The 12,756-nt window shown below is 40.9% G+C and overlaps 1 protein-coding gene across 1 annotated transcript in view; it reads right to left on the bottom strand.

Annotated features, from left to right (window-relative positions):
• cilp2 (cartilage intermediate layer protein 2) overlaps positions 1-11,925 on the bottom strand; it is a 43,378-nt gene extending 31,453 nt beyond the window's left edge. The window contains exon 1 of the mRNA XM_080430783.1: positions 11,719-11,925. Within this exon, the coding sequence (XP_080286909.1) occupies positions 11,719-11,782 (64 nt within the window). The 5' untranslated portion in view covers positions 11,783-11,925. The remainder of the gene's footprint in view (positions 1-11,718) is intronic.
• Between the last annotated feature and the right edge of the window lie 831 nt (positions 11,926-12,756).

The raw sequence follows: 12,756 nt of genomic DNA, 5'->3' as shown, positions 1-12,756 counted from the left end.
GGGGCTAGCATCCAAGTTGTAAATTGAGGCTATATAGGAAGTTCATATGAATGGCCTGTAGTCTCACTGTTTCACCCCTACTGGTGTCAGACGCATCCATTCAAGCGGATGGGTTTTTGCCGAACTTTACACTTGATTTTATTACCTTAATAAACATTGTCATAAATACTATATGCTTCCAGTCGCTAGTTTAAAGTCTTCTTTCAATCACCTATATATGCGTTTTTGTAAATTATGGTCCCAATTATTCTAAAATTGATGATAAAGTAGGGTATGCTGTAGGAGGGGCGTGGTTACCATGTGATGATTTTATTGACAAGCTACGCAACCAATAGCATTAATTCCCCACCACCGCTCTGGTCCCAACCAATAGCATTAATTTCCGAGTCCATAGGATATAGAAAGATGGCGGATTTGAAATGGCTGAGAAATAGGCTTCATTTACGGTCTCTAGAGTCTATGGGCGTAACGCTGTCCATATTCTTTACTGTCTATGGCTCAATCCATATTATTAATAATGCTTATCTTAAATGAAGCCTATTTTTATACTATTCGTTTTCTAGCATGCTGTGAAAGAGTTCTAGCGTAATGAGGATGCTCATGTGCCAATTTGCTTTACATTGCATGCTGTGCGATATGACTACTGCACGCGTGTCCTGTACATCGCCTGCATGTTGATGCTGGAACGACATAATTCTTCCCTACTGTGAAAACAGCAGATAAGCCGGTTAAGTATGAAGCGGAGTCCCTTCTGTTCAGCTCTGTCCTCTTACCTCTGCTCTCTCGCTCTATCTGATCTGTTCATTAGCCGTGCTGGGTAGCAGTCTGTCTTTGATTACAGATGCACCCCATGTAATGCTGTGCCAGGCATCAAAAGGGCGGGGGGGGGGGGATGGGCCACAGCCTCCCACAGCTGTGTGACCCTTTAGTCAGCAGTGGCAACAACACACTGCCAGTGCCGAGCGCAGAACTTTTAATAACTATGGCCTCACTGAACCGAGAAAGATATTCACACTGACACTCTTCATTAATTCCAAATCCTGATTTATTAAGCACACGCTATGACATGGTTTTTCGTTATTGCTTTGAAGCAAAAATAATTTTCCCTACAGTACCAATTTAACTGTTTTTGAATAAGCGTCAGCTGTTTGCTTGACATTTCATCCTGGGTTTTGACTCAGGATGTGTGGAAAAAATAAATGCCATGCTCTATGACAGAAATGCTGCGAGACAAGGCAGCTTATATGTACGACCTCTGTGTGTGTGTGTGTGTGTGTGTGTGTGTGTGTGTGTGTGTGCGTGCGTGCGTGCGTGCGTGCGCGTGTGTGTATGTGTGCGTGTGTGCATGTGTGCGTGTGTGCATGTGTGCGTGTGTGTTTGCAAGTCTGTGTGAGGGAGAGAGTGAGCATTTTAGAATGCACAGTTGCACACCTCTGAGTTTATAACGAGACATAATGTATTCCGTTCAGAGGCGAGCATCAAATCCAGTCCCCACTGATTTATTACTCTTAATTGTTATGGTTTGATTTGCTGGGGGCAATGGGATCTTTGCTTATGTTTTTGATATCCCCTATTAAGTCATTCATTTTTATCCCTGCTTCTGGTCAGATTGAATTAAATATTAACCCTGGCATCCGTATTTTGCACAAATTGTCCTAATTTTTCAAAACATTTAAAACGTTTCAAAATGTTTATTTAATGTTGATTATGTTAATTATTTAATGTTTGATTTGAGAAGTAACAAAAACGGCAAGGCTATTTTACCAACAAATAAGTATTTGGGTAACTAATCACCCCTCTGCTTTTGTTTTTTGTTTTTAACAAATCTAACCCTGGTTGAGCCATTCACATTTGTCTTCTTTACTTTAAACTAGGATTGTTGCTCAACAGGGAAGAGGGAAGTTTAACAAAACTGTATTACTGCTATTTTTTTGTTTTGTTATACCAGCACATTTCTTTTTCAATCATTAACTTTGTGCTGGATGGATTTTGCATTGCAGAATTGTTGCCTAATACAGCCAAAGACTGAACCATATTACATAAGTTTTATGTCAATGTTGTGCTGCCTGCAGCCTTGGGGCCATTTGATTGCTTTTCATTTCTCATATCACCAATCTCTTACAGATACAATGGAATGGCTTGATAAGCAGAAACAAATGTTTCCACAGTTTCTGTCAGGCAGATGTGACTCTTGCTGCATGGTTTTGTTTCAAACCAAATCAATCACAACCCGATACTTTCACCCTGCTCGTCTCCCCTGCATTGTTTACCCTCAATTACAATTTAGATATCACAAAAGAGCATATTCCATTATGTCAGTGCAGGATGGAAGGTTTTCCTCCAAACAATATTACACAATCAGTGAATAAACCACAAGTTCAAACTGTGAAGAGTCAATAGTATGCTAAATAAAAAACAATTGATAACAAAAAAGAAAAGATAGAACAGCGTGCTTTCTTATGGCACGGCAAGTTGATTTGTGGAACACATTTCAACATTAAGACAATTGAAAGTGCCTTACACAAAACAGTAAAAGCATTAAGGAAAAGTGCAAAAGAAACACATTAATACAATTTAAAATAGTTATTAAAGAAGCAAATAGAAAATCGGCAAGCAAAACAAGACAGATAAATTACAAAAATAATGTTAAGTGCTGTGCTAGAAAGCGTCAATAATTGGCAGTGGCAAACAGAAAAGTCCAAATTAAAACAAGCACTTTGAAGCTTGAGATCCTTGGATGAAACTTTGATTAAAGGAAGTGAACTTGAACACAGCTTCGTAATGAGTTGATTAACACTCGGTGCGAAATGGCTTCCAATCACTTCACATCCTCAGGAGTGTCTGCACAGTAATTAGATTATGCCTCTCCTCAAGTGCATCTATTTTGTCCCCTTCAAATATTCTTCTTTATAGAAGTTAAAAAGAGTAGCCATTCCCTTTGGAGCATTGTTATATAATAGCTCCCTGCCTGTGCCACGACAGAGGCGTTGGAGTTTGCACTGCGGGACCATTTAGTTTGTGATTATCACTTCAAGATGTCGATAATGACAATGAAGCAGTAAAAGCTTATTCGGGTAATTTATGAGGGGCATAATGGTAGCCCATTAAGAGGTGAGGGTAATACAAACCCGGGGAAATCTTAGGACAGTGACCTTATGGAGGGTATGCCCCATGCCTGGTTCTCGTTGTGGTAGAGCTGCACTTATCATTCTTTTAAGTGGCTTGTTAACACTTTATGAATTCAAAAGGACCACATTTTATCGTGCACTGCTTCATGCGTCTGGTACGCGAGAGAGCTTACCTCATCTAGAGTCAAGTTCAAACAGACCTTTAAGGGGAGCGAGGTTAGAACTAATGATTTCCTCTTCCATGTTAAGGTAAATCCATCACAAGGTGCCCCTGCTGCTGCTGCTGCTGCTGCTGCTGCTGCAGTGAACTGGTGTAGGCTACTAGTCTGGGAACCCATCCATGTGCTCACTGTGCATGCATTTCATTTGGCCTCACACTCTCTCTCCTTTTTCCTTTATGCTTTACCGCGCTCTGTCTGGAAACCCAGAGGAATGCTGAACGATGGTGGACTGCCTATCCATACTTGAAAAGGACACATCACTCCTCCGGTTCTGTTTCACCTTTGACGCGAACCCCCAACAATGAGGTTTACGATAAATCCTCAGCCGACCTCACCTTGACCCGCCATAAACTCTGAGAAAGGTAACGAGATACAGTGAGGGGGCAAATATAGCTCAGTCAACGGAAACAATACATTAGCACCCGCGTTTTTGTACGTGTTAATGGTCAGGTTCTACATATAGGCACTCACCGTGAGTTTATTGCACTGGTTCTATCTGGGGTCCGGGTACCTCCAGGGGTCCTTGAGGGGGTCCTTGAGGGGGTCCCCAGCTAAATGACTGATAGTTATAGGAACCAAATGGATCCTTACTGGTCTGTAACTCATAAAGTGTACCAATACTGATCCACAACTTGCCGGCGTACAACTACAGTAAGTATAAATCAAGCTTTATTTTGCTGAACAGAGCTATTGAAGGTCGGGCTTGAATTCAAAGTTAACGTCATAGAAGTTCTCCTGTTAATAGGTTATGTGCAGGCTATATACAAAGACTAATATAATCATAATCATCCTATTAAATAAGTATTAGAAATAAGAGGAGTGTGCTGCTCCGCAGGCACACCAATAATAATCAAAAAAGAAATTCCTTTGACAAGGTAAATCTCTCACTCCTCATCACTTTTCTAAGGTGAGCGTGAGTTTTCCAAGACTGGAGTTTTTTTTGCGTGCTGCCTGTGCCAGTGGCTAATAAAAAGTTGCAGAATAGGAGAGAGGGTGTGGGGGGCGGGGGCGGGGGCGGGGGTGGGGGTGGTACTTTATGAAGTCGCACTGAAAATTGATTTAGTCGGATCAGAGAGGTATCGCCGTGCCAGATGGTACGCTGGCAGACAGGCCTCCTCCGGCACGTCTGGGCCCAGCTGTTTACAATAGGATCCTTACAAGATGAAAAAGCCTCTTCCCCTTGTTATGTAACAGATTGGTCAAAGTGAGATTTGCTTATGCTTAGGGAGTGTGATATGATTTGTTTTGAAAAAAAAGGAAAAAATCTCCCCATCTCCTCATCTCCCCATCTCTCCAGCTTTAGTAAATAGGAATTCATTCTCAGATCAAGATACAAACTTGATACAAACAAAAGAGAACCGCACAAAAATAATGAATCTGCTTAATTTATTTATTGTTCCAGTTCCAATTTAGTCTGTTCATTTAGTTTGTTTCATAACCTCCACTTTCACTTGCTAATCCTGTATCATGTATGAGTTTATAGCAATGATAACCATAGAATAGTGTAATAAGTTACAAAAATTGTACTTATTACTCCTTTAGAGAAAATAATACTGTTACTTTACTTGCTACTTGGTATAAAATGTAATTAGGTACATTACTTGTTATAGTATTATTAGTCACTTTATTGGAAGAGTAATCTCACCAATCAGTCAAATTGAGTAACTTCGATTAGTAACTACCGTATAATATAATCGCTGTTTTGGCAGTTGTAATCCTTTACACTATTTATTACTGGGAAAAGTAATTATATTACAGAAATATATGATTTAGTAATAAGTTACTGCCCAACATCTCTGGACCTCTACTTAAGTACAATAACAGGCATATATACACAGCATATGCCTGAGAGTGAGAGTGTACACAAATATAATTGTACAATGTGTACATTTATATATTCGGAGAGTTTTTATTTAACTCTGAGAGTGTAAACATTGACTTCTAAGGGCTTTTACTGTGCGTAATGTGGCGTGTGAGTGCAACTGGAAACATCTGTCACATATAACTCTTGCTTTAGTCAGAGATTTAGGAAATAAAGAGGTATTTGTTCTAAATCATTGGCATTTTTTATTTTTATTTATACAAGGATGTGGCAAACCATTCCTCTTATGAATTAATGTATGTGAGCGCATGCCTGGGAACTGCGCTGTAGCAGTGTGTGCCAGTGTGTGCGTGTGTGTGTGTGTGTGTGTGTGTGTGTGTGTGTGTGTGTGTGTGTGTGTGTGTGTGTGTGTGTACGACACGTGCACATGCATGTGCGCATGTGTGTGTGTCTGTTTACCATGTAGTCATGTGGAAGCTGTTTTATGCTTGTCTGCTCTCTCAGTCTGGGTCTGTCTCTCTCATTTGCTTTCTCTCTGTCTCTCTGTCTGTCTGTCTGTCTGTCTGTCTGTCTGTCTGTCTGTCTGTCTGTCTGTCTGTCTGTCTGTCTGTCTGTCTGTCTGTCTGTCTGTCTGTCTGTCTCTCTCTCTCTCTCTCTCTCTCTCTCTCTCTCTCTCTCTCTCTCTCTCTCTCTCTCTCTCTCTCTCTCTCTCTCTCTCTCTCTCTCTCTCTCTCTCTCTTTCTCTCACTTCATCTTATTCATCTCAAAAGCCCAGGGCTGATTCCTTAAGCATCTGTGGACTATTATCCAAAATGCAATTTGCAATTTTGCCTGTGACATTAGCTAATCAACCGCAAGATTTGGATGGATTCAAAACAAGAATAACAGTGGCTTTGTGTTCTTTGCAAGCAGATTCTTCTACCTCACCACACTTTTCGTCATTCCCAACTGGTCTGCACAGAACCCCCCTGTACCCATTAAAATGTCTGGAAATCCTCACTTTAACTTCTGCACTTCTACAACAACGGCACCGTGCCAGAAGCTGAAAATAGCACCGCTAAATGAAAATAGCACAGCTAAACACAACTAATCGAAAAAAATAGCCTTAGACTAAATAATGATATTGCATTTCTCATCTGCAGGTACATTGTGTAAGCCTGCGAACACACACGTTCATGCATGCACGAATGCACTCACGCACACACACAAACACACACAAACACACACACACACATACACACACACACGCACACGCACACGCACACGCACACGCACACGCACGCACATGCACATGCACACGCACACGCGCACACGCACACGCACACGCACACGCACACGCACACGCACACGCACACGCACACACACACACAGATACGATAAAGAGAGAAAAAAAGAGAGAGAGAGAGAGAGAGAGAGAGAGAGAGAGAGTTATTGGACCTAACCTAATCTTGTGGTTGATGGGATGGGAATAAGAGAATTTGTGCCTTTGATTTGAAGCCCTAGCTGTCTCGGTCTTGGTCATTCTAGTCAATGGACTGTAATAGACTATACAGCTTGCTGTTTAGAGTGACTGGACCAGACTGTGGTCAACATCTGGAGAACTGGCCATTCCCTTCTGTCTTACAGACACAGGTCCTCAGCCTCCTCACAGCTCGTGCACGCACACGCACACGCACACACACACTCACACTCACACTCACACACACACACACACACACACACACACACACACACACGCACACACACACATGCACACACACACACACACACACACACACACATCATCAGTCTGGGTTTCAGCTAGGCAAACGTAACAGCTGCTTCTGGAATAGCATAGAATAGAATAGAATAGAATTGGCCTCCTAATCAACTCTGTCAAAGTAGGCTACAACACGGTACAAAGAGAAAAAAAGGTGATTCCAGTGCCTCATGGCCCATTGCAGGCCCACACGGTGCTTGGTTTCACGTAGGATAATAATAATACAGCTCATTTGGGTTTAACTGCATGGCACACTGGGTCTTGAATAGCACTGTAGTTAATGCAGGGTTTACTGTGGACTGGACGGTGGCTGTCAGCCTCAGTGTTCCACCCCGGTGACACGGGGCATTCTGCAACAGCTGTCCCCTTGAAATAGTGAAACAGCTCATAAATCTGTAAACCCTGAGGGAGATGGAGAGAGTGACAGAGACTTGGGACGAAGAAAGACTGTGAATGAGTGGAGAGAGAGGGGAAAGAGGTGGAGACAGTGGGGACAGAGAGAGCCTTATGGCGTTGGGCAGAGAGGAAGAGGTGAAGAATTATGGTGATAGGATTTCGCTTGACAGAACATAGAGCCAGGATGGAGAGAGAGAGAGTTGGGAAAACAAGGGGAGAGGGATGATGGGAGATCGGAAGATCAGAACAGAAAGGGGAGAGAGACATAGGGCTGCAACTCTCGGTTATCTTCTTAGCGATCATTCTATCTATTACTTTTTCGATAAATCAAATAAATGAGAAGCGTGTTTTAAAAATACATTTATATTTAGTACATCGACAAATCAACACAAAAATATTCTAACTTTTTATATGACTAAATCAATTAGCCCGATTAACCACTCAAGCCCTATTTTATACTTTGTCGTACAATGGTGCCGTGTAAAAATAGCTCCCCACACGATGCGACGTGTTGTGAGCTTTTATAGTGCTATTTTCCAATTTTTTTGCTATTCAAAAGATTTTTTTTTCCAAATTCAATTATTTTATTTAAAATGTTATAATCGATGAAGTCGAATAGTTTGATTAACTAACTGTTGCACCCCTGAAAAAGAGAAACAGTGAAAGACAGAGGGACATGAACAACAGAATGTCACAAGGAGGAAAGATAAGGAAAATCAGCAAGGCATTAATTTCACCTGTCCTCGCTCTCCCCCTCCCCCCTCCCTCTGTTCCTTTTTCTCTCTCTCACAAACCCAGCAGGAGGGAAAGTGGAGCGCTTGGTTTGTTATTATTGCCAGTTTCCTTGGTGACCGGCTTTTATATCTTGGGGACTGCTGGCAGTGGGCTTGAAGGTGAAATAAGGACACTTGCAAATCAACCTTGCGTGGTCATAATACTGATGGGCCTTTAATTATTCCAGTTTCAGACAAATTTCAGTTCTTTGCATATCAGCAGCGGACTTGACTAACATGGAAAAAACAAGACCGGGTGTAATAACGGCAGTGGTGGAAAAAGTACTCAAATGTTTTACCTAAGTAAAAGTATCAATACTGCAATGTAGTATGTTACTGTTACAAGTAAAAGTCCGGAATTCAAAATGTACCTGAGTAAAAGTACAAAAGTATTGGTATCAAAATGTACTTAAAGTACCAAAAGTTAAAGTACTAAAATGTTTGAAAATAGCAGATCTACAAGCTCACAACGCGTCGCATTGAGAGCTTGTAGATCGGCTATTGTCAAATAGCCTAGGTATAAAATAGGCGCTAAAGTGGTTAATGTATGTTTTATAACGTAATAATTTATATCGGCAAAGTAACTAGTAACTAAAGTTTTCAAATAGTTGCAGTGGAGTAAAAGTACAATATTTGCCTCTGAGATGTAGTGGAGTAGAAGTAAAAGTATGGACAATTGGAAATACTCCAGTAAAGTAGAAGTACCTCAAAATTGTACTTAAGTACAGTACTTGAGAAAATGTACTTAGTTACTTTACACCACTGAATAGGTGTGGTTTCCATGTGGATCTCGGACATTATGTGTCCAGTCTATGACACCAGCCTTATGACGTCAGTTCTATGATGTCACTATGATTGTCAATCATTTCCATGTTTGGGTAATATTTCAGCCAAATCCCACCTCCATTGACTTCCAGTATAAATGTAAAGTTCGAATATGTTCTTCCATTGTGTGTACAAAAAATGTGGTGGTGATTGGTCCAGCAGTTTGCGAGTTTAGCCCCGGACAGACACACAGACTAACAGAAAGACTCACACACCCTCTTCACAGACCGTCTTCCCTAAAAGAAATTGATCAGACGACATGCAGTCGAGTCAGAGAACGCTAAGTCCTTACGAATACCAAGAAAGTGGATCATATCACTTCAGTTCTTGTCAGTGGTGGAAAAAGTACTCAAATGTTTTACTTAAGTAAAAGTACCAATACTGCAATATAGAAATACTCTGTTACAAGTAAAAGTCTGGGGAAAAAATTACTTGAGTAAAAGTACAAAAGTATTGGCATCAAAATATACTTAAAGTACCAAAAGTAAAAGTACTAAAATATTATAGTATAAAATAGGGCTAAAGTGGTTAATGTATGTTTTATAATGTAATAATTTATATCTGCAAAGTAACTAACTAAAGTTTTCAAATAATTGTAGTGGAGTAAAAGTACAATGTTTGCCTCTGAGATGTAGTGGAGTAGAAGTAAAAATATAGACAATCGAAAATACTCCAGTAAAGTAAAAGTACCTCAAAATGTTACTTAAGTACAATACTTGAGTAAATATACTTAGTTACTTTACACCACTGGTTCTTCTATCGATAAACTGGCTCCCTGTCTGTCAAAGAATTGATTTCAAAGTATTACTGTTGGTTTCTAAAGCACTGAAAGGTTTTAGCCTCAATATATTTCTGATCTTGAGGTATATAATGGACCATTAGACCTCTCGGCTCATCTGGGACAGGTCTGCTTTCTGTCCCCAGAATCAGAACTAAGCATGGAGGAGCAGGATTACGATTTTATGCACCACATATCTGGAACAAACTCCCAGAAAACTGCAGGTTCGCTACAAGTATTAGTGCTTTTAAATCAAAGCTAAAAACCTTTCTGATTGACACTGCCTTTTATTAAGATTTATTTAAATCATTTTCCTACACTGTAATTTTATTCTCATATTTTTCTGTTTCATTTTTACTTGTTTTATTTTTTTTTATTATATTCAAATGGTTGTACAGTATGATGAACAGCTTTGCTTCTTGTACTGTCTGCACTGCAGGGAACTGAGTTCAACAAAATACAAAAAAAACTACTGAGCCAGGCTTTAAGGCTTAAAGGAACGCTAGCTACTGTATTATCTTCATATAATTGGCCCTTGACTCCACACGCCCATTATAACCATTTCTGTCTCAGAGGTGGGCTGTGGATAATTCAGAAATTTGCCTACCAATGACATCATTGTAGCTGATTTCATGTTAATGGAAACTACAATATTTATCTTCCTGAAAAATTAGCATGCTGAAATAGAAGCCCCTGCTGTTGCCTCAATTTAAAAAAAAAATCTTGTTTCAAATTACCACTGCTGATGGCACATGTTTGAACTCTCCACAGTCCACCTCTGAGACACAGCATGTGCACGGAAATGGTACCGTCCTACTGAGCATTAGTGAAGACCCAATATAATGGAGATGTGGAGGTGGAGAGGTTGAAAAAGTAGACGGCATTGACCTGGGAGATTTTAAACTCCACTGTAGCCACATGCTGCTGATTAGCTTGAAGATGGAACGTGCCAATTGACTTCAAATAGGGATCAACATCTCCTGCGGTGGTCTGTAACCCAACACGTGCACATGTGCGCGCGCACGTGCACACACACACACACACACACACACACACACACACACACACACACACACACACACACACACACACACACACGCTTTCCTTATCATATGACCTCACCACCAGACAGTTCTCCACCAGTCCTCCACTGACCTCCTCTGGGAAATGCCGTCAACAAAAAGTCTGCAGTTATGTCACTAATGATGTGCATGTGTGGGCATTCACACTGTACTGTACCACTGCCGCATGTGCTGCACTTTTGATTGACAGCGGAGGCGCATGTGAGTTGAAAGTGGAAACCACTCACTGAAAGAAAACAATTCTCTCAGGCTGACCTCTGTCACCTCAAATGTAGATTTTGTTTTTTGGTGACATACATTTATGTTATTCTGTCAAGTTTCTGACAACTTTCTGTGAATTATTGTCATAATGTCAATCAATAAATTACTTGAAACCACATGAATACACTAATAAAACGGGGGGAAAAAGATCTGAATACATTACACATTAAAATCCTTAGTGTTCGTTTACCAATTTGTAACTATAATTTAGTTATAAATTGGTTTAACCCATTAAGACCGGGAATGCATCTGTGTGTCATTTTTAGATTTATTTGGCTATTCAAAAATAGCAGATATACAAGCTCATAGCGCGGCACAGAGTGCTACAAGCTCATCTACTATGAGCTTGTAGATCTGCTATTTTTGAAAATTCGTGAAAATCTTGGAATATATATTTGAACATTTGTAATATAAAATATATTTGAGTTACTAATGTCCGCTGCAAAAAAATATATATATATATATTTGCACCCATTTTCATGATTTTTTCAAAAAATATCAGATCTACAAGCTCATAGCGCGGCACTCTGTACCACGCTATGAGCTTGTATATCTGCTATTTTTGAATAGCCCAAGGAAATCTAAAAATGACACACAGATGCTGCGTTCCCGGTCTTAAAAGGGTTAATGAACACTGAGAATTGTACAGTGTATTGTATAGTAGTACTCTTACCTTGTGCCAGAGCCACTGCAGTCAGCACAGAGAGCAGGAGTAACACTGTTGTAATGTCCATCATGCTGTCACTCTGTCAGTCCCAACCGGGCGCTCTGTCTGTCCTGGATCCTCTGGGGCATAGATAGATGAACTCTGGACAACTGGACTGAGTTGATGGGTTCCCAGGTGGGAGTAATAATGCTGTGTGGTTAGAGGAGAGCCCAGTTGTTAGTCTCACTCATATGAGAATTGTTGGGGCTGGACAGGAGTTTTAAAAGAAGGGCCATACAGAGTGTAGACCAATCCAGCCCCTCTCTGCTTGCCATTGGCCAATGCAATTTAACATCTGCGTCCCCCATATCAGCTTCCAAAAAAAAAAGGTAATGGTATGGTAGGTCTATCTCTCTTACTCTCCCAGAGAGAGTGTGTTGGGCAGTGTATGTGGGTGATTTTACCTCTATAAAAAGGTCCATCAGTTTCCACAAAGGAAGATTTTATATGTAGTCCCTTATATAACATTTTGAACCATGGTTGTGAGCTTTCCCCTAGGACAGGTGTACTGTATGTGTGCGTGTGCACACGCGTGCATGTGTGTGTGTGTGTGTGTGTGTGTGTGTGTGTGTGTGTGCGTGTGCGTGCGTGTGTGTGTGTTTGCGTGTGCGCATGTGTGCGCGTGTGTGTGTGTGTGTTTTCGTGCGTGCATGCGTGTGCGCATGTGTGTGTGTGTGTGTGTGTGTGTGTGTGTGTGTGTGTGTGCATTGCCATGCATACATACCACTTGAGGAAACTTGAGTATGTAGGCCTACTGTAAAGTGTTAAACGATAGTTCAGTTAATCAGACAAATCTATTGAACATATATGAACTGTGGTATTTTTTTCTGCTCAGAAATTGAATCCACTTTGACGGATGTCCCCCCAGACAAAAAACAAGACCATTTACTGTGGAATTTGCAGTTGTACAGTACTAGAAGGTCGGGCCGCTACGCGGCCCTCCCGTCTAGTAGCCTGGCCCGCACATCGGAGACAGAGACAGAAGAGCGTGTAGACGTTCCTTGC

This window comes from Gymnoscopelus braueri (assembly GCF_963280865.1).
Source record: "Gymnoscopelus braueri genome assembly, chromosome: 6".
Taxonomy (NCBI): Eukaryota; Metazoa; Chordata; class Actinopteri; order Myctophiformes; family Myctophidae; genus Gymnoscopelus; species Gymnoscopelus braueri.
Note: the sequence above shows the minus strand (reverse complement) of the source record. Positions and strands in the feature narration are given on the sequence as shown.